Source organism: Phycodurus eques, chromosome 6 (assembly GCF_024500275.1).
Source record: "Phycodurus eques isolate BA_2022a chromosome 6, UOR_Pequ_1.1, whole genome shotgun sequence".
Lineage (NCBI taxonomy): Eukaryota > Metazoa > Chordata > Actinopteri > Syngnathiformes > Syngnathidae > Phycodurus > Phycodurus eques.
Genome location: NC_084530.1, coordinates 8,546,792 through 8,570,635, shown reverse-complemented (window position 1 = coordinate 8,570,635; position 23,844 = coordinate 8,546,792). Strand labels below are relative to the sequence as shown.

The 23,844-nt window shown below is 38.7% G+C and overlaps 1 protein-coding gene across 2 annotated transcripts in view; it reads left to right on the top strand.

Moving 5' to 3' along the window:
• Positions 1–23,844, top strand: part of tusc3 (tumor suppressor candidate 3) — an 81,198-nt gene that overhangs the window by 41,015 nt on the left and 16,339 nt on the right. For both annotated transcript variants that reach the window (XM_061679415.1, XM_061679416.1), the window contains exons 3-6: positions 976–1,093; positions 4,688–4,828; positions 9,442–9,582; positions 9,696–9,785. In XM_061679415.1, coding sequence (XP_061535399.1) covers positions 976–1,093; positions 4,688–4,828; positions 9,442–9,582; positions 9,696–9,785 — 490 coding nt within the window. The remainder of the gene's footprint in view (positions 1–975; positions 1,094–4,687; positions 4,829–9,441; positions 9,583–9,695; positions 9,786–23,844) is intronic.

Genomic DNA, 23,844 nt, shown 5'->3' with positions numbered 1-23,844 from the left:
AAAAAAAAATCATCCCATTATTTCTTCACAAATGAATCAAAGTCCGGGTCTTTCAATAGGGACATGGTTAAAGCGCCACGTTGGTGGAGGTACCAGATTTGACTTATGTTTGTTTTTTAGCCGCCATATGTCAACGAGTCCAAAGTCCTCCATAATATATTGCCGCATTGTTGTTGATTGCTATTTTTGAGATTTGAGCGATGTATAAAAGGAATAAGAGTAAGGTAAAAGTCGCCTCCCATAATTATTGTAGAATTGGCTGACAAGCAAGTGTGAAAAAAGCGAGTGGAAAAACGCTGGGTTGTCTTAATTAGGAGGATATACATTGACAGTTGTCAAATGGAAAAAATACATGAAAAGAGAGAGTTTGTGTTTTTGTAGCTGCTTTTTTCAGTTCTAGGCAAGAGGCGCTGCCATATTTTCGTCTCTGGAAATCACGCAGTCTCTCGTGTTGTCACAGCATGCTCGCCATTCACTGCATCCTCCGCATACCGTCCAAATTGTTAGGTGTGTCGTCTTGGTGGCATTTCTTTGAAATCAAATAATCTGTGAGACATTTATTTTTAAGGTTAATGTCATAAGATGCTTTTGAACTATTTTGCGATCATACTATATATATATATATAGTTTGTGCTATATTTATGCTTTAAACTGTTAAAATAAGCAATTAAAACAATATTTTGAAGGGGTGTCAACTCCTAGTGTTTTTGCTATTTGTAGTAGGGCTTGGTCTCTATCGCTGCGAATAGCGGGGGATTACAGCATGTTATATTTTGTCATACTTCTCATTCAAGAGCATTGTAACAATGGAGCAATGTTTAATAACATTTGTAATCTAATGTGCTTGCTAGCAAAGAGAATGCTAAGTATTGCAACTATTCTGATTGTTTTTGCATTTGTTTGCTTAGACCTGAAATTAATGCTTAAATTAAATTTGTCCTCATTCCTATTATTTGGCACATTTACATCTTTTAGGCAAGCAAATGAGGAGTACCAGGTCCTGGCAAATTCATGGCGCTACTCATCTGCTTTCTCAAACAAGCTATTCTTCACCGTAGTGGACTATGACGAAGGAGCGGATGTTTTCCAACAGGTTACTATTGTTTATTTATTTGCATTTTGAGTGTTACCCATTCTACAACTGCTGTATTTTGAAGAACACATGGACTATGATTTTACTCTTCTTCAATTTGTTCTAGAGTTCAAACTGTCAAATCATTTTGATCACAGTCTATTCATTTCTGCTAGTCAAGCTCAGATTTGTTTGAACATCATTTGAGAAAACTGAGATAATTAAATTTGGAAAACTGTATTTGGAAAAATTTATTCCTGAGTACAATGTGTCACCATTATGAAACCTTTACTGTGAAGGCAGATTTAAGTAACATCAGAACATGAACTACCTTCCAAGTATAAGTTTACCATTCATCAAAACAATTAAACACTCTTTAAACATTTTCTTAACATTAATGACCACCGAAGAAGTGTAATAAACGGATCTGATGCACTTCACACATCTTGTTTTTCACCTTAGCTATCACACAAGTATAATTTAACCAATGTAAGTTAAGACATATAACACACATGTAAGACGCATACTGTAACTACTTTATCGTGCACACTTTTTGAAGTTGGTCTCACCTTCAACCCTTTCAACAATGATGCCACATTTGAAATGTAATGCAAGGTGATTTATTTATTTTTCCGCAGAAAGTGGTTGGTTGTTTTGTTGTGGTTTTGTGTCTTCTTCAGTTCTGTTGTATGAAACAGGTTTAAACATGTTGTGTGACAATTTCAAAAAAAAATTTGTAACATATATGATGTGTTTTGGCACGGTTGTACACACTATTGATCCACATATACAGTCAATCCAGGTTCTCAGGGGTACAATTTGTCAAACCTTGGCAGCTGGCTTTCCAAGGGGGCTGTGCCAATACAGTAGGTAATGTAAATCGCCACTGGTCTCTCATTGATGGAGCAGATTTGCCATTGCCGCATCTTTACGGAGTTTTCACATGAATAGCATTAAGATTTGAAGATAGGCATCGAGAAATAACGAATGAAACGCTAATGCTAACGTTAGGTTAGCCTGTCCGCTCTAGCCTTTTGGGCACTGCTTTGTCATAATAGACGGTCAACTACACAAGAGCCCTGTACTAACGTGGCTTTTTCCTCTTACAGTTGTATTGGACAAATGAAGTGCACATGAATGCCTTCTCTAAGTCTTCAAAAACATGCTTTTTAAAGACAATTTGCTTTTTATGGCTCGATCCATGCTCACAGCCCTATTAAAAATGACTGATATGATTTTTAGGACATCATTTAAAATATAATCATGCATAAATCCAAATGAAGCCATTGTGTTAAGATTAATTATAGATAAATTATCAGCAGAGGCAGTGTATCAGTTAAATGATAAGTGAAGAAATTAAGCCAAAGTGAAGCTGTTGGAGGTTCTTATGCTGTGCAGCTGACTGTCTGTCATGCTGAAGTCCTGCTTTGGTGCAACAAGTCCTGGAGGCATTGAAGGCATCAAAGCTATGATCAAATCAGAAGATTATTTCAGCATCTTGGAGCAAAATGTGTTAACCAGTGTCTTATAAACTAGTTTTCAAGGCACAGATCTCAGGCCGAATAGAAAACCACCCAGCAGCATAAAAGTATAGTTGGAAAAAAGAAATAAGTCTTGACCTAAATAAGTATTGAAATATTTTGGAGAGGCAACACTTTCTGTTGCTGAAAAAAAGACCTGGAAATTAGAAAATAGCTTAAATGCACAGTAATGGGAAATGGTTGATAGTTCCAGCAGACACATTTAAGACGATTCTAGACATTTGCCTTTACATTATAGTGATTTCCATTTTCTGCATTCTGAAAATTAATTTGAAGGAATGATTTTTTGCATATCAGTGGATATGAAGCCAATTGTTACAGCTACATGCATGGATAAAATTGTTGGCACCACTCTGTTAATGAAAGAAAAACCCACAGTGGTCACAGAAATAACTTTAAAATTATGAAGATTAACCAATGAAAATCTGACATTGCTTTTGAAATTTGGTTCAACATAATTATTTTAAAAAACAAACTCATGAAACAGGCCTGGAAAAAAATGAAAAGATGAAAAATAACTTAACAATAGGGGCATATTCATACAAGGTGTGTCCCCTAACTAGCATCTCAGGTCTCTTCACACTTGTAATCAGTCAGTTGGCCTATTTAAAGGGTGACAAGTAATCACTGTGTTGTTTGGTGACATGGTATGTACTCCACTCGACATGGACCAGAGGAAGCGTAGGAGAGACTTGTCTCAAGAGATTAGAAAGAAAATTATAGACAAGCACATTGAAGGTAAAGGCTAGAAGACAATCTCCAAGCATCTTGATGTTGCTATGACTACAGCTGCACCTAATGTTCAGAAATTTAAGATCTACGGGACTGTAGCCAACCTACCTGGACATGGCCGCAGGAGGAAAGTTGATGACAAATTGAACAGACAAGGTAATATGATTGGTAACTAATGAGCCCAGAACAACCGCCAAAGAAATTAAAGGTGAACACCCAGGTCAAGGTACATCAGTGTTAGATCGCACCATCTGTCATTGTTTTACCCAAAGTGAACTTCATGGGAGACGACCAAGGAGGACACCAGTTGAAAATAAATAATAATAAAGACTGGAATTTGCTAAGCTGTATGTTGACAAGCCACAAAGCTTCTAGGAGAGTGTCCTATTGACAGATGACACAAAATTTGAACTTTTTGGCACAGCACATTACCACTATGTTCACAGACCCAAAAATGAAGCATACCAAGAAAAAAGCACTGTCCCTACTGTGAAACAAGGAGGAGGCCCTGTTATGTTCCTGGACTGCTTTGCTCCATCTGGCACAGGGTGTCTTGAATCTGTACACGGTACAATAAAATCTCAAGACTATCAAGGTATTCCAGAGAGAAATGTGCTGCTCAGTGTTAGAAAGCTTGGTCTCAGTGGCAGGTCTTGCAAAAGGATAATGACCCAAAACAAACAGTTGAAAACACCCAAGAATGGCTAAGAGTAAAACATTGAACTATTCTGAAGTGGCCTTCTATAAGCCCTGATCTAAATCCTATTGAACATCTGTGGAAGGAGGTAAAACATGCCATCTGAAGAAAGCACCCTTCAAACCTGAGACATAGTTTGCTCCAGTTTGCTCCAAAATGTGCCAAAATGCCTGCCGAGAGGTGCAGAAGTCTCATTGAAAGTTACAAAATCATTTGATTGCAGTGATTGCCTCAAAAGGTTGTGCAACAAAATATTAAGTCGAGCGTGCCATCCCTTTTCTCCAGGCCTGTTTCATGAGGTTTTTTTTTTTTGTTTTTTTTTTTTAAATAATTCTGTTGAACCAAAATTCTAAAGCAATTTCTGATTTTCATTGGTTAATTTTCATGAAATTTGTATTTACTTTTGTCAGATTCAAGTTATTTCTGTGACCACAGTTTTTCTTTTCCATCAACAGAAGGGTACCAACAATTTTATCCACATGTATAAATTGGATGTAGTCAGTTATTTACAAATTAGTTGCACTGTAAACATACTGTTTACCAGTATTGATTTAGCAATTGCAGGACCTCTGGATATACAAACACATAAATCGAACAAAATATTAACTCAATACTTGATGATTAATTTTCTGTTTTTATTTCTAGCTGAACATGAACAGCGCACCAACCTTTATGCATTTTCCAGCAAAGGGAAAGCCAAAAAGAGCAGACACATTTGACCTACAGAGGATTGGCTTTGCTTCAGAGCAACTGGCCAAGTGGATTGCAGACCGCACAGATGTCCAGGTATGTTAAACACATAGGAGGAGTTTTTATGGGCGGGGTGAAGTAGGGCAGTCTCGTTAGCAAAATGGCCATAGCACACTCACTTTGTTAGCATGCTACCATCCTGTAGTGAAACAAACAATGCTAAAAGAGTCAACTGGTTGCATTTTTATTTATAACCGTAATTGCAATATCAGAATGAGACAAAAAAAATTACCCCTTATATAAAATCCAGGTGTCTGGTGTAATTTATTATTTTTTATTTTTGGACTATAACTGCGCTTTCAAACAACAAATCTTTTCACACCTATGCCACTTACATTTATCAGTGGAAGATAATTTTAAGTTACACTGTGTATTGTGGAGAACAAAACCCATTTTTCTGCCTAGTGGCAGTTTACTTATGAAAGCAAATGATTTTGGCAGAATAAGCTTCAGCTCCTGTTGTTCTTGTATTTTGATAGCATCAAAAATTAACACAGTTTATTTTTCACTCAAAGTTGTTAAAAGTTATTTTTGTTTATAATTTCACAAGATTTTCATACACACTTCCCTCGAAAAATATTTAAACCGTTGGGTCAATCCCTTTGTTTTTGCTGTAGACTGGAAACATTTGAGTTTGAACATTCGGGCATCCAAATATAAATCTGAGACAAGGATCAACATTTAATCTTTTATATCCAGGCACTTTCATCTGGATGCGATGTGTGTTTGAACCTACGTTTTCATGTGATCAGAAGTATTGGATCATGTTACTGAAATGTTTTGTTGCAGGTTTTTTTGCCCAGGTGTATCCTATTATAGTCAAAATTGCAGCACACTTCATTTAGTGCATTCAGAAAAGGGTACCGTAATTTCTCATGTATAATCCACTCTCAGGTAAATGCGCACCCCCAAAATCTACACCAATATCCTTCTACCTAAATACAAACCCCAAACTTCCAGTGAAGTTGGGACGTTGTGTAAAACGTAAATCAAAACAGAATACAATGATTTCCAAATCATTTTCAACCTATATTCAATTGAATACACTACTAAGACAATATACTGTATTTATTCTTCAAACTGATTTTGAGTGAAAATATTGAGATCAACTGTTGTTATTGAGCCAACACTTATTTTCCAGCATAATTTGCTAATAAATTCTTTAAAAATCAGACGTGATTTTTTGGAATTTTTTTTCTCATTTTGTCTCTTGTCGGTGAGGTATACCTATGATGAAAATTGCAGGCCTCTCATCTTTTTAAGTGGGAGAACTTGCACAGTTGGTGGCTGACTAAATTCTTTCTTGCCCCACTGTATGTTCTGCTTTCCTACACTTTCATTTAGAGGTCTTTACCATCATAGAAGGTCACCTCAAGATTGTCTTAGTTTTAATCAGGGTGAAAGCATTCATGACATTTGAGATTTTCCAGGTGAATTAATCCAAAAGTTCATCAACTGTCTCAGCATTCACAGTTTGTGACAGTTATAGTCTCCATAAACTTAGTGGTGGTACTCTCATCTCATCAGAGGTTGTCTGAACGTGAGCTTTGAAGTCCCTCAGCAGAAGAATGGAGTCCCCAGCGGAAGCACTCTCCAGCACCCCCTCCAAGGACTCCAAAAAGGGTGGGTCCTCTGAACTGCTGTTTGGTGCATAGGCACAAACAAGAGTCAGGACCCGTCCCCCCACCCGAAGCCGGAGGGAGGCTATCCTTTCGTCCACCGGGGTGAACCCCAACGTACAGGCGCAGAGCGGGGGGGCAATAAGTATACCCACACCTGCTACGGTGCCTCTCACCGTGGGCAACTCCAGCGTGGAAGAAAGTCCAACACCTCTCGAGAGGACTGGTACCAGAGCCCAAGCTGTGTGAAGAGGCGAATTCTGACTATATCTAGTCGGAACTTCTCCACCTCATACACCAGCTCGGGATCCTTCCGTGCCAGAGAGGTGAGATTCCACGTCACTAGACCCAGCTTCTGTAGCCGGGTATCGCATCGCCAAGGTCCCTGACTTCGGCCACCGCCCAGCTTGCACTGCACCTGACCCCTATGGCCCCTCTCACAGGTAGTGAGCCCAGGTAGTGAGCCCATGGGAAGGAGCAACGATACAATTGCCTTTTCTCATTGTCTCATTGTTTCTCATTGTTCTCATTGACAATGGTTTGTTAGGTTCACATTTTACCCTCACGAAGGTTGTAGCGCTACTTTCTTTCTGCCACATTTCTTTGGCCAACTTTGTTCCTTGTAATTGCAGGGTTGAAAAAAGCCTGATCTCCATCGGGTCTGACTTATTCTGGAGAAGAATGTTGTTTTTATCTGATTTGCGACCTTGCACATATCAGTCAGATTTGGAGATAAGATTCTTCATGGGTGGAGGAGGGGCCCTTTGCATTTTAGTGGATGTTGGATTTAGGCATGGGGGGATGGGAGGAAGATCTTGGCTTGGTGTGCATTGGATTCCAACATTGACAAACGCCTTCATCCTGTCCATCTCATCTAATTTAGGCGAGATGATAGTGAGTGTTGCGTTGGGCTTTGCGCCAGTGGTCTGGGAGATTCCAAGTGTTGCCTCATCTCATACCTCCGATTGTTTGGGTGACGCTGGTGACTCCATCCGCGCCTCGTGTCGTTTTTTCTCTTGTTTCTCTGATTGTTTAGTTACAGGTGGAGACTCCTTCTGTACCTTTTGTCCTTCAGCCACGTCAACAAGGCCAATGTTTTCCTTTCATGACGCTGAATAACGTATACAGTCAAAAATGTTGGCAGTCAATAGCTTAACTCCTTGTTTATTGAGTCAGAAACCGTCTGCCTTGTAAAGATGTCTGCACTCCCAAAAAAATTCAGAAATTTTCAATGTAGGTCACGGATAGCGCAGTACACACTTTTTAAAGCCACTTATATAATTGTAAAAGCCTGCTGAAACTTTCATCTCCAGCTCGTACCATTCGGAGATGTCCATTTATGAAAACCTCAGCATCGAAACATTGCACTTTTGTTAGGAGATAAATGAAATCTCATTTTAGTACATTCACTAAGTTAGGGATGTCAATGGTTACAGGCTTGAAGCAACAAAAGCAAGCAAATGATATTAAGGATATTATTACTTGAAATATTAACTCTTAATCAAATACACTTTTTAATTGCTTGTTTACAAATACAGTGGTAGAATTACAAGTCTTCATGTTTTGCCATTTGGTCTTTTTTTTTTTTTTTTTTTTTGCCTTGACTTACAAGCCCAAATTTGAGATACGAGTGCTGTATGGTGGCAATGAACTCAGTTCAACTCACCTCACAGTAAGCAGCCGTTTGGCAAACTTTGAAAAATTCATAAAAGAGACTTTGATCTGTTTAATGCGACACCCAGTTGAAATGTATTGTAAAAAGTAAACATGAGGCTGTCTTACACGCTGTGTACTTTAACCAATCACATACAGTAGCTTTGCCTTAAGAAAAAAAAAACATTTATAATTTAGCTTAATGCTAACAAACAGTATGAAACATCAATGACATGCTAACATTTAGCATTGATAGTTGCGGTTGAAGAAGCAACAAATATTTGAGCGCAAATGGTGGAGCAACACATGTACACAGATAATATGACAATAGCAACATGACAACCTTTCCCGAAAATGACAGTCTGTAAAAATTCTGAAAGTAATTGGATGGCCACTTGAAACCTGGGTGCAATGCACCAACAATTTTGAAAATGTTCTGGAGAAATGTAATTATTTTTATTTAATAAAAAAATGCCTTTTTGGGGAACATTTTTATGTCATATCACCCATAGAAAATCAGGTTTAAAAAAATGGTGGTCAAATTAGAGTAAAGCAGGACATTTAATTATTTCTCAACATAGTTCCTTGACCCTTCACCGTCTTCTATTCGGGGAACCCCTTCTCCGATTGGCTGACAAGTTTCAGTAAAAAATATCAACCAATAAGCTCATACGGGCTAAAATTGCCATTACATTTCAAACGGTGTCACAATTACCATTATATTTCAAATGGCGTCACTTGTTTCTTAACAATACTAACAGGCATATAAGCTTTATCGTCCACACAAAATTACTAATACAGTATTACAACAACTTACTGAGCAGTAGTACTGTAAACAAGGAGTCTATTCTTCTTCCTTTGTGTCTTCATGACTGTATTATACAGCACCACCTCCCAGTGGCCAAGGTGGGCACAACAGAAGCATACCACTTTAATGGATTGGAGCATTTAATCACGAAGCACATATTCTTAAATGTTTTACATTCTATCAAATTCAGTTATTACTGTTTTCATAAAGTACAATATTATAGAGTGCTATTTTTCTTATTTAAAAAAACAAAAAAGCAAATGTCTTTTTATGCGGGAGGCTGCAACGGATTAATGGGATTTCCATTCATTTGAAATACAGTGCTTTGAGTGCCTGCGTGGTCACAGTAAGAACTTAACTCATATCTATAGTACTCACTGTAGTTGGGTCTCTATACTGCCTGCCTACACCTCAAGTGCCCATTAAAGAGAAGCTGACAGCATTTGTCAACTCAGCTATTTCACTGCTGAATTGATATTTTGGGGGGCTGAGAAGCTTTGATAAGACATCTATTAGTTCTGGTTGTTGTACAGTTTTAGCAATTAATTTTTTTATGTCCCTCTCTCTAGATCCGTGTCTTCCGGCCACCTAATTATTCAGGGACCATTGCTTTGGCTCTGTTAGTGTCTCTTGTCGGCGGTCTACTGTACCTGAGAAGAAACAACTTGGAATTTATATACAACAAGACTGGATGGGCCATGGCAGCACTGGTATAGACAACAACGCTCCCTCACTTAAAATGAATGAAATGGTTCATCGAATACTCTGTGTATATGATGTGTATATATGTGTGTATTTTCTTCTCTCCCCCACTTTAACTCAGTGTGTCGTTTTTGCGATGACTTCCGGTCAGATGTGGAATCACATCAGAGGTCCTCCCTATGCTCACAAAAACCCCCAGAATGGACAAGTGGTAAGTTTCACACGAACAAACAAACAAACATACACTCCCATCTAAATTTGGCCATCCCTGATGAGTCATACTACACTTTCTTAGCGTTGTCACCGGTTTCAGGACAGCACTGGGCCAATGTCCCCATGTAAGTGTTCTATAGCAATGAGCAGTCAACAGGTGTTACTGCTACTGACTGTAGGGACAGGTCAGAGTCATCTTCTACCAAGCCATGGGAGTTATCTTTTTGCGATGCGAGCGGCCTCTATTTTCATTGCTTATTTTTTTCCTCTTTGTTTTCCTAGTTTTCCTGGACAGTTAACAATTATTAATACCGTAATGTGTGCATTATTTTAGCAAAGCAAAACAAAGCAAATTTATTCATATAGAGCATTTCATACACAAGGTAACTCAATGTGCTTTACATGATTAAAAGCATTTAAAAACAAAGAAAAAAAATGCTTATAAACATTTAAAATAAAGAGGAAAAAAATAAAAGTACAACTAAAACGGCATACAGTGCAAGAAATATAATTTAAAAATTGAAATGCTCTAAAAAGCATGAGAAAAAAGAAGAGTTTTTAACCAGGACTGAAAAACATTCACACTTGGGGCTGACATCACTTCTGTTGGCAACTTATTCCATTTGTGTGCAGCATAATAGCTAAATGCTGCTTCACCATGTTTGCTTTGGACTCTGTGCGCCACTATTTGAGTCTGTCGATCTCAGAGCCCTACTGGGTTTATTTCATGTATTCAGGACCTAAACCATTTAGTGAGCATTTGCCTCCATGACTTGGCATTGTATTCAGCAGTGTTAGCTGTAGCCAATAGGTAGCTATTCCATATTTGTTTAACTCGGGTCCGACATTAACCCTTTTAGAGTGGTGACCCTGAGAGGCCACCATGAGCCAAGCCAAGTTCTGGTGGCCCTGTCAGAACCGGTACTGACCCTGTATGTTCATGATATCATAAGATAAGTTTCAACAATTACACAATGATGCACATACATTGCCATGAAAAAGTATATATCTCAAATTCTTATTTTTTTCAGTTTCCCCACTTCAATGTTTAAGATCATTAAACAAATGAGAATATCAGATGAAGGTAACCCAAGTAAACATAAAATTCTATTTTTAAATTGTGATATCATTTATTAAGGGGGAAAAAATATTCAAAAAAGTGTGAAAAAGTAATTGCCCCATTGTTAAATCATGAATTAACTGAGGTTTATCCATTTTTAGGAAAGCTTAATTCATTTTCACTGACCACTGGCCAGGCCTGATTACCTCCAGACTTGTTCAATCATGACATCACTTAAATAGAACCTGTCTGCTAAAAGATTTTAAAAAACTGCAAGAAAATGCCACAATCCAAAGAAATTAAAGAACAAATTAGAAATAAAGTAATGTGCATACTGTTTATCAGTCTGGAAAGGCTTCAATGCTCACGTAGGTAATGACAGTGAGACCTGAAGGGCATGATTGGGAGGAACCCCCCCCCCCCGCACCCCCGATCAGAACCCGGGTGGTTTTCTGTTATCGGACTTCTGTGCTCACCACGGATTGTCCATAACGAACACCATGTTCAAGTATAAGAGTGTCCACATGTGCACTTGGCACCAGGACACCCTAGGTTGCCGTCCGATGAGCGACTGTGGCCGTAAGGTAGTCGTCGCCTGTCGTGGTGGCAATCCCCGAACCCGTTGGTGGACACCACATTTACAGATTTTGGAACTCGGTGCACACATAAGGCGCGCCGGATTATAAGGCGCCCCGTCCATTTTGGAGAAAATGTAAGACTTTTAAGTGCGCCTTCTGGTCGTAAAAATTCGGTAAATAACATTTTATAATTTCCCACAGCACACCTGAAGATCGCTCATGGCACACTAATGTGGCACGGCACACTGGTTGGGAATCAGTGCTCTAACAGGACTATGTTTTTGAGTAACGAGTAATCCAACGCATCACTTTAACCTGTTATGACTTGAATACATTCTCAGTAGACCTGACATGGCTGGCAGGCCTCATTCTTTTTATTTTATTTTATTGTCCTGTTCGGCTGTTAGGTCAAACAGAAAGGAGGATCTGTATCCCTTTTATGCTGGAACAGTTTTAATGTGCCACAGTGGAGTTTTTAAACTGCTGCTGTGGTTCTTTGTATTCTGATGGATTTTTATTGAACATTTCAGTCAGACAGAACAGTTTTAAAGGGGCGTGACTGAAAAAAACAAAGGGGAGAGACACTCAAGAGAGATCACTAAATAATATAGGAAGAGAAGACAACAAAAGACAGAACCTAGGTGGAATAAAGATGAGGAAAGTAAATCATTATATGCCTACTACAATGACACATTAGAGTCGAGTGTTGTATGAGGCAGTAGTGCTACACCCTGTAAAGGAAGGTCAGGACAATATAGGACAAGATAGGACAGAACAAGGAAAAGAGGGGAAGCATGCAGGACAGAGGTAGTGGACCTAGCTGTACAACTGAAGTGTGGTAGGAGTGGCTATGTAAATTCTAAACATCTTTAGAAATAGAGTGCAAGTGAAGGGGATACCCAGGAAGTTTGCCTAGTCATGAGTTATTTATCGCAATGAGTCTGGGGGTATTTTGAGTGTACTGTGTCCATATATTAGCTGAAGAGAAGCCCATTATATGCATAGTGTATTGAGTAAAGTGTGTTCTATGGAGCACTTGATATTATGCAGTATAAGATGTAAATTTGTATTTTTTTTGTCATCCGTGTTACATATCTGCATCCAGTAATTACGGTCAGCAGACATACTGTAGGTCTTCTTCCCATTGAGTAACTGGTACGTGCATTGATTTTGTACATGAGATTAATTTATAAAATTTTGAGTTTTTTTTTTTTTTTTTTTTTTTTTTTTTTTTTCTTTCTGCGAGAACCTTTACTATTTGCATAACAAACTCCAGCAGTTGAAGGATGCTCTGAAGTGTTGGGAATCTTTTTGTTTATTGTATTGAAGGACGTTTCCGCTTATTTAAAATTCTTGGAACAATTCATCACCTCTCATAAGAATATTATTGTTCAGTAGTTCTTGTAAGTGATCAATTCCACATTGTTCCCATGTATCCCAACAAAGGGATATGTTGTTAATTTCAAAATGTGGATTGTGCCAGATTGGGGAGAGCATGCTGGGAGATAATTGAGATTCTGTAGCTTCTAGACTTTTAGTTTCGGTAAGGCGGATGCGAGTATTGGGTTCTTGAAACATTATGGTGTTTGAGACTTTTAGAAATAAATGGGAGCTTTGAGAGTTTGATGTTATTGCAGTCTGTCTGTTCCAATTATATCCAAGAATGATACTCCTCATTGTTACACCCACTTGATAAGGTATTATAATTGGTTAGCTAAATAATTGTTAAAAGTTGGAAGCATTTAGGCATCCCTCCTGTTTACTTTTCTGAAGAGTGACCAAACTATCCATCCATCCATCCATCCATTTTCTGAGCCGCTTCTCCTCACTAGGGTCGCGGGCGTGCTGGAGCCTATCCCAGCTATCTTCGGGCAGGAGGCGGGGTACACCCTGAACTGGTTGCCAGCCAATCGCAGGGCACATACAAACAAACAACCATTCGCACTCACATTCACACCTGTGGGCAATTTAGAGTTGTCAATTAACCTAACACGCATGTTTTTGGGATGTGGGAGGAGACCGGAGTGCCCGGAGAAAACCCACGCACGCACATGAAGAACATGCAAACTCCACACAGGCGGGGCCGGGGATTGAACCCGGGTCCTCAGAACTGTGAGGCAGACGCTCTAACCAGTCATCCGCCATGACGAAACTAATTCTATTTTTTTTTCTCTTATTCATTGAGTAAAAATTGATTTGGCAGAATTAAGATTTGAATCTTGAATGGCTGTAATAAATGTGTCTTTGTTGCGTTGTAGTGTACAATGTACTCAATATGTGTGTCTTAACTGTTGTTGTATAAATTATGTTATTTTTGTTATGATGTTGTCTGATATTTTGGGTTTGGGAGTTGGTTTCTGAGCATATCTGTCTGATTCATTGTATAGATGTCTTCTGTGAGATGTTTAATTTTGCCCTCAACTTCCTATGCTCATTTTAGTTCTTGTTGTTTTTCTTTTACGAAGAGAATGTTATGATTTGAATTGTGGAATTGGCTGACAGGTCAAATTTATTAGGAGCGCATAGAGCGCGACAGTTGTGTATAGTTTGTTAAATACTGTTGCCTGTATAATTATGAATCGGCCTTCTGGGTCCGCTACTGCTGGCAGGCCTCATTCTATGACAGTGGGCACCCACTATTCACAGGGGATAGGGAGAAAGTCTAACCATGAATAGCGAAACTCTGTAAATAGTGGGGGTCACCCAAAAAGTGATTATAATTGCCTTCTGGTATATTAACAGTTTAAACAATAAATATACCACAAACTACAGTATGACAGTATGCTCCCAAAACACTTGAAATAGAGTCACAGCATTTCAAACCCTTACAAACATACTGTAGACAGTGTTTTACCATGAAGAAAACAAATATTCTGACTTGTATTTTTTATTTTATTTTTTTTAAATGAAAAAGACAGTTTTCTGCCAATAACGGAGGTTAGGCTACCAAAAATGCTGAACCGTGAATATGTGGGCATCCACTGTACTGAAATAATGTGTTTCTAAGTACCTTCACTTCATCAGTAATTCCTGTCACATACAGTACAAGCCATGCTTCAACTGATCCACTTTCTCTAGAGCTTGCAGGCCAAATTGCCTCTTCCAAAACAGTCAACGAAAATAGAAACAGCGATTGCTATATTCGAGCTTGTGTAAATGGCTCTCATATTTTTATATTTGCCCATTTTCCACCTTTTTTCTTCCATAAATACTACCCTCAAAATCCCTTGTTCCCTTCAGTCTCGCAGTCAGTGGCTTGCACCTGCCAGATGATATTCAAAAGATATCTCTCTTATCATGTCTATTCCCCTTCTCTCCTATTTTTGTGTTACTTCCTTTTACAATCCAGTCTAATTTTCCATTTGCCTCCCCATTTGTGTCAGCCTCCCCAGACAGTGTAATTCTTTCAAAGTGATGAGCGAGAGAGGCCAGGAAGACTTTATTGAAAGGATTTGCAAACTGACAAATAGCACTAGCAGGCAGATATAATTTGCTTCAACTTCTCACTGTGTAGGCACGAAAATGCTGCCTGCTCATTTTTGCTTGCACACGCACGATTGGACAGAAACACAATTGTGGCTGGAGTGGCCCACCTACAAACAAATATGGCATGAGTAATCCAATGGAATGAAGGAAAAGAATAGAAGCACAATCACTCACATTTGCAAGAATGCACATGGAATATTCATTAAACAATACCAAATAGACAAGATACATGCACACTTTAAAATATTCAAGTCTGCTTTCCTGGCCTCCTATCAACGCCTTCTTTGTTTGCATAAATTAGATGAGTACATTACCATATTTTCGTCTGATTTCGCATGATAGGGTGCAAAAATACTTTGCCAATTGTCACTGTGTTACAGAAAAGCAGTTCTTTTTTTTTTTTCTTTTTGTATATTCCAGAAAAACATAAAAACACATTGCCTTGAAAATAATAGCCTGTCAGTTCTCAGTGGGACACCACTGTGTTTTTTTTTTTTTATGTCAGCGAGCATGTGCAGTAAGCTATTCCTTACACCAGTGTGTGTACTCGTGGGCTCCGTCTCTTACTATTTATTGAAACCACATGGAATGACAGAAACGGTTCAGTTAGAAAATGAAACAAATTGACCTTATGGATGAATATTTTATCAAATAATCAGATCCTGATCAATATTCACGCTCAACTGAGATGAGAGAGAGAAAATAAAGAAGACAGTCGGCATTGAAATAAACCAAAAACGTGAAAAGTATGCAACTGTTTTCTTTTTTGTGTGTGTGTCTGTCTGTCTTAACCATAAAGACAGACTGTGTGTCTGTCTGTCTTAACCATAAAGACAGAATGAGACTGCAAAAAAAATGTTAATGGAATGAAAAGTACTTATGTAGTATGGGTTAAACCGACTAGTCGAGATGTCGACTTTACCACTGCACAATGTCAGTTATAGCTTGAGATTGATTAATCGGCAGTCTCTCTTTTTTTTTTGGTAACAATACAGACACCTACTGAAATCAAAAGGTGGTGGGTTCGCGCAGAAAATTAGCAGCGGTGCCTCTAGCCTGTGGCAATATTTTACTGAAGTACAGTGCAGACACATTTTCTGCTTTTTCTCGCCCTTGGTTGCATTTTTCTTGCTGATAAGCTTTTTTTTTTCTTCTAAAGAAACGAGAAGCAGCAACTCCTGGATACTTTTAAATCTGTGGGACTGTACTTTTTTGTAGATAGTCAACCATGCCCATATTTCTACATTTTTCGATACCCCTTACCATAACATGGCCGCAGCCTGCTACTAGAACAAGCCTGTTGTTAGCAACAAGACCAGCAATGAGATGCCTTCCTTTTCCACGGAAGACTATCACAAACTTCATCAGAAGATGGCAGCACTGGAGGTGAGAATGCACCACCTCGAAATGTATGTTTAGTTAAATGGAAAGTTGGGGATTTCAAAGACCTTAAAGATGTCTTAAATTAAAGGAGAGGAGCAGACTAACAGAGAGCTAATTAGCTACACAAAGGAGACGGATGTAGCCTGTGGAATCAGCCAGCAGCCCTCCCTGGAATTTGCTAGGAGCAAAGCCGAAAGATATGGGACGGCGGCAGAACCCAGCGCCAACAATTTAAGGATGAAATTAATAAGTTGTTGGGCCCCTCTGAAAGTCTCTTCAACCCCAAGGAGAAAACAGCTGCGGACAGTGGCTGCAGCAACAGGAAAGAAAAAATCAATTCAAAACACAGACATCCAACAAAAAAACATATTTGTTCCACTTCTATAAATCCCTGACTAGCTGGAAGAATGCTCATCTCCCAGCACCAGTGAAATTTATGAAACAAAATCCATTTTCCTTACCACTTATCTTCATTAGGGTAGCAGGTGTGCTGGCGCCTATCTCGGCTGACTCTGGGCAAGAGGCGGAGTTAGACGGAAGTACCCGGAGAAAACCCACGCAGGCACGGAGACGACATGCAAATTCCACACAAGGCGGCCGGATTTGTACTGTCCTCAGAACTGTGAGCCAGATGTGGTAACCTGTCGGCCACCTTAGTTTCTGTCTAAATAAACAAGGGGTTAAATTATTGGCTGCCAACATTTTTTACTCTGTGCGTGCAAAGACAAACATCGGAAAAGATGACACTGAACAACAGAAGATACAGAACTCTGAAATATAAGAAACGCAAAAAGAGCCTTCAACTTAACCCAAACAGTCTGAGTTTGGTGCGTTGACCCCCCCCAGAGCTGGAACAAAAGCAATCAACTCAAACCCCAACACAAGACTCCCAGTCCCTTTCATCCAGCCCAAATAGCTCTCCTGGATATCACTGACAAGATGAAGAACCTTGTCAATGTTGGAATCCGACTCACACTACGCCCACCTCCCACATTCCCACCCATTAACCTTCCCCATCATTCAGCTCCTATATTTGCAGCATAATCGCTGCAAATCTGACAACGCTTTTGGAATAAGTCCGGGCCCTATGGAGTTAAGGCATTTTTTATACCTGTGATTACAAGGGACAGAAAGTTGGTCAATGAAATGAGACACAAAGAAAGTGGCGGAACAAACTTAGTGAGTATAGTATGTCAGCCTCACAATAAATTATTCTGTCCCGTTATCTCTGCGGGGTTAACTCTATTCAACATTAGATAACTCATTTACAAATCAATGGTGAGTAATGACGTCATTATGACCTATGGTCTAGACTTTTTAGTCCATAGTGAAACATGGTCGACTGAATGTAGCTTTAGCACCATTCTTAATAAGGGAGCGCCAACAAATGTTTGTCTCATGAACAAGTGTCGAATGGGCAAAAAAGGCAAAGGAGTGTCCGCCATTTTACAATCTTTATTTAGTGTAAAGAAATTACAGTCTACTGGGTGATTTTTAGCTCTTTTGAATATCTTTGTTATTTTAGTAAAAAGTGCTCCAAAGCTTATTGTTTTCATAATTTATAGACCTCCAAGACACATTGGAAAATGTATGGAGAAAATCTTAGAACTGCTGTCAGTTATCTGCACTGACAATAACTATTTTATCATAGCAGGAGACTAACATTCATGTTGACAAGGACATGGGGGGAGCCCAGATTATTGATTGTTGTTTAATCAACTCAGCAATTTCTTGAACTTAAATTAACTTTTTGACAAATTTCAGTCAGGTTTCCGACCTCATCACAGTACAGAATTGGCTCTTATCAAAGTGCTCAATCATATAAGGTCAGTTCTTGCCTTGTTGGATCTCAGTGCGGCGTTTTATACAGGAGATCACAACATACTGTTGAACAGTTTGTAAGCTTGGGTAGGACTCAATGGAACTGTCTTTTAAATGGTTCAGGTCCTACCTGGAGGAATAGAGTTATTCCGTGACCATTGGAAGTTTTTAATCTGATCGTATTACAATTTCATACAGTATGTGGTCCCTCAAGCGTCAGTTCTTGTACCCCTTTTGTTCTGCCTGCTAACCTTGGGTCAAATTCTTTAGAACTTCAATGTTGACAATCATAGCTACGCAGATGACATACAGTTATACAGTATCTAGAAATGTCTCCAGATGACTACAGTTCAATTGAGGTGTTGTATCACTGTCTAAAACAAATAACTTGATGAACCAAAATGTACTTTAATTAAGCCACAACAAAACCGAGGTAATTGGTTTTTGCAGAAAAAAAAAAGAGAATTGCTGTTAGTAAATACATGGAGTCACTCTCTTTAAAAACCAATGACCAAGTCCGAAACCTTGGTGTCCCTGTGCTTTCTCATTGGGCACGGGACCTGTACCATCTCGGTCCACACCAGCAGGCCGGCAAGAAAGGGCTCCTGCACATCTTTCTAACAGACGCTGTGATATGGACTAATCAAAGCCAATCTTTTTTCAATTTTTAAATTGGCAAAGATCCAATCAGAGCAAAGCTCCTTTACATGTCACATAATAATGAGAAATCCAACCATCTTGAAGCCAGGTGGAAAAGACCAACTGCAATAGTTTGAAAAAGGAAATTTTTGGCATTTCCAACCAAAATTATCATGCAAACCAGATAAAAATATATCAAAGATTATCAAAATTAAATTTAAAATCGTTTAAAATCGTGCATATGCGTGTTTGATGCACAAATCTGTGATTTGTCAATATGTTGGTACGTGTTTTTTTTGTTCGTACTTTGTGAACAACTTTAGAAACCTCGTCCAACCATGCGTACACACAAATAATGAAAGATGAGCCTTCAAAAAAAAAAAAAACATCAGACCCACAACCTTTTACCCAAGATGCACAATGTATTGGAACTACATTCATTTACAAAAACAATAATGACTAAAGATAACTCAAACCAGGAATTTCCTAATGAATTGACTCATGTCCTACTTAGCCGTAAAAATGACACCTCATCACTTTTACCCTCGTTCTGTTCAAGTCCTTGCACATTATATGCATTATTGCGTGTTGTCATCCACTGCAGCTCTCTGCATACAGTACGAAGTTGTCACTTAATGACCAGGAAATACGATCGGGGGCTCAGTATTCTTTTTAATCCCTACGATAATCTGATTTATATATTTTTCTGTGATTCTGCATTGTGCAAATGGGATGTACATTGATCACACACATGCACACCAATGCTGGCATGGTTGGCACACACTCATAATTTAGAATTAATTCTGATTCACTCACATACGAACAGTGGTGTGAAGAAAATTGTCATGTCTGACGGTGATTTTGCACATACGCTCAACATTTCTGTGCATTTATTCGTGAATGAGGCCCATTGATATTTCAGAATTGTGGTCCTCTATGCCACTAGATTCATTATCCCCCCATTATCAAAAAGGCAAACGGGCAAAACTCCTTTTTTTAACAGAAACAAAACCTATTTTTCTACTTCATCACTCCTTCCTGTTACATACCCTCCTCCACGATCAACTTTGTTGATGTTTTATTTTCCCCTCTTCCTGTCTGAGAGCCTCCTGACCTTTTGCAAGCTAAACAGATACACACACATGCACACGAACCAAAGACATGATACGATCTAGAATGGGAGGAATGTGGCCATTTGCAAAGGTTACATGGCCTTTGACTATTTACGGCTATCACTGTTGTGGTTTGGATTAAGAAGAGATCAGTAATCATAAATACTCACTCAGTTGAAGACTTTTGCGTATACTGTATCTAATTCCCACTCTTTACTGTTTCTTAGGATTTATCATATGGTCTGTGACATGAGATACAGTAAATTTAAATTGCCACTTACCACAATGTACCTATTCATAGCTTTTAAAAGTGTGGCCTTTAAAATGGGGATGTACAGCTGTATGTTAATCTTTTTAAAAAAAAAAAAAAAAATTAACCTATTACACACTTATGCTGAGATGCCTAATTTGCTTCATTATCTTAGAAAAGGACTGTTTGATTCTCATAAAAACATTATTTTTATGAAAATGTATTCAAATGAATACGTAATGCTAGACACTCGGACTGTCAGATCAGCTCTTTATTCTTGTGGTAGAGATTACATAAACATATTGTATATTATACTAAAGTAAGTTTTTGAAAGGTTCTAGCCTGTTCTTGGATAGTTTTTCAGTGCACTCTTAATATGTATGCTATACTGCACAACATAATATAAATGAGTACATTTAGTAAGCTTTTTGTTCATTTTTCAGTGAACACAAAACGTATTTTCATTCATTATGAGACTCAAGTCTCTGATTACACTCACCCGCAGTTGAATTTTTTGAAAGTTTATTTTTTGAAAGTTTATTTTTATGCAAAATGTAGCAATGCTAGACTTTCGTTGTTGTGCACTAATTTTTGCAACATTGCATTGTAGTAAATTCATTAGAAAAAGTACAATTGTGTGCGTGTTGCCAAATCCAATTTACAATGAATGGTCCACATTTGTGGGAGTATTTTCAAGGTTGTTTTAGCAAATCGGTTGGAGTGTACTTATTTACTGTATGTTGAACACAGTATAAAGCGTACGCAAGTGCATTTGATCAATGAAGATTCACTACATGTAAATATGTCTTGCTGTACTTTATTTGTTTTTCTTTTGGATGCAATATATTTATACAGGCCTCACAATTCTATAGCACTGCAATAAGAATATTACTACTAGACTAATTTTATTCTGTGAAGATGTGCAAGTATTAACCTCTGCAGTAATACAACCTGGATTTGCTTTTTGTTTTTTCACATCTCAGAGATTCTCACATTATTTAATGTCATACTGTGAGTGCAAATGGTTGTTTGTTTATATGTGCCCTGCAATTGGCTGGTGACCAGTTCAAGGTGTACCCCGCCTCTCGCCCGACGATAGCTCGGATAGGCTCCAGCATGCCCACGACCCGAGTGAGGATAAGGGGAATGGAAGATGAATGAATGACTTCATTATTTGACCTTGGCACAGGCTTAAAAATCTAAAAACTAATCCATCACAATATATGAGATGTCACCAGTCATAAAGTTGATAAAAGGGATTTGTTGACAGTATGCTGACTGGAATTATATCAATAAGCAAGATGAGATGTCTTTTAAAAGTATAATTTGTTAGTGACAAAGGAATATAGAACCCAGTCTGGTCATGTTGTGTTTTTGTTTTTACACTTCAAATGCAATTTTCTTTTTGCTTTTACATACAAGGCTTTCTATTCCAATGACAAGTTCTGACAAAAGTCCTATTCACAAGCATGCATTTATTTACGAGTTTTTAATTATACAGTACACGTGTGACTACAAAGGCGGAAACACAGGTTCAGCATTGCTCACTAGTGAATGGAATTCCTGCATTCTAATCCATCAGGTTAATTGGAGGTGCCCAGCCGTGGATTGAGGAAGTTTTCATCCTAAGCACTGTTCTTGTTTTAAGACTCTATATGCAATACTTGTATAAAAAATCGGTAGAGTACTGTAGCAAAGTGTCACAATAAAATCATATTAATTTAAATCATTCAAGACTTCCACATTGACTTCCACCACTCTGAGTTATTTTTCTTTTCTTTCTTTTTTTTTTTCTTCTATACTTCATTTCACATATTGAAGTAAGATGCTTAAGTGTGTTTGATTGAATTAAAGATTGGCTTGGTAAAATTTTCATGAGTTAACGATCATTTGTCCCTCAATCTTTAAAATGTAATTAAAGCATATTTTGTCTACCACCACAATTCTTGCTACCACCGTGCTTAATTTGGGATTTGGTTTTGTAAGTGTGTCGCAGTGCACCAAAAACTCAACTGTCTTTATGTGCTGCTGACTTGTCATGCAATATACAGTAAGAATTTCTTCCCACTCCGATTAAGTTTCAGAGGTAAGGCAGGTCCTGTTGTATTTTTGTGTATTTGAAGTGGCTGGACCATATAAAGGCGTAACTGAGTTCATGCACTCTAGAAACGTATTAGTAATGGCTTTGTGAATGGGAGACTACAGTTTTTATTGGACTTTTTTCGATAAACAATAGACTAGTACAGCTCAAACTTTCTTGTTCTCGTAAGGATTCTTCAACATTAAGTTTTTGAGAATGCCAGTCTATTTTAAAGTCAGCATACATTTGGATATCTAGCAAGACAGTTGGCTTTTTTGTTTTGTTTACTCAACATTACTGTTAGTCTTGACAAAGAAGTCCCTTTTCTCAGCACTCTCATTATCTTTGGAAAACTAATTATACTTACCCATTACAGAACATATAATGCTATTTAAACAATTTCATCGCAACTCACAGCTTATTAATGGAAGAATCAAACAGCAATTTACAAACCTCTCGTCGTGCCACCAGAAATAACCTTTTGTTCTTGTGCTAATGAAGAGTTGCTTTGTTGCCTGACTGAATAACGAAGGCATCTTGATAACAATTCAAAAGCCCCATCTTGTACAAGACAACACTGTCTGTGGGGAAGACAAAAGTATCAGCTTTAGCCCTCATCTTTTGTCGTTTTTTGTCTGCTTTCAAGTGCAAACGTTATTAATTTCCTTCCAGCGAAGCAAGAAAAATCTGTCCACCCTTTTACTCCTTCTTTGTCATCTTCTATGCATCTCTCCATCCTCATCCATGTCTGATAGGAAAAGAAATAAACACCTGGGCAGTCAAGTGGAAAAATGGACGTTAGATGTGCTGTAAACTGGGGTGCACATAGTCTGTAGAAGCTTAAATGATTACCAGACCTCCATTCGTCCGTTTTCTAATTTCTTTGTCTTTTTACCTTTCCTCCATCACGTATAGCGGACAGCAGTAAAGGGGGACAGAAGTCAAGCCACAAGAAATGTGAATACCCACCACCCACCCTATTACTAGGTTATCAGGTCCCCGACTGGCAACCATTATCCCTGTACCGTGTTAGTGTGTTGTGGGGTGTCGTGCATTAACGTTTGGGGAGACTGGTGGGGGTGAGCAGAGACGGTCACGGGGCAATGATGATCCGCAGTCGTCACCCCCCTCCCCCCCCCCCCCCAGGCCAACCAGCTCCCCAAAGGATGTGCGTATATACGTGGTTCATTAAAAATCCGCGGGGGAAAGGCATGGGGGAGAGAGAGCAGGTCGGAGTGCAGGAACACCTGGCCGAGTGTCCTCCTCAGCTCGACACTGTATCATCTGTATCATACACCTGACGGGTGTATGATCATACACCTGACGGGTGTATGATCATACACCTGACGGGTGTATGATACATTAAAACTGGAGGACCGGTAGGGTTGAAAAGGGGGAAACCAGCACAGATGTGCCAGCACCCGGCCAGGCGTCCGCCTTATCATGCCTCGTGCCAGTCACCCAGGGGAACCTAAATGTATCACGCTTATTTTTGGGACCATTGATGATCAGCGAAAAATTACCATTGGTACACTTTTTCTCATTTCATCAAGGTTGACAACATGACGGTCGCTCCGTTTATAATGTCAATGACTGGTTTTTGGAACTTTTGCTGAGTAAATGTGAGGTTATTATGAAGAAACTGTAC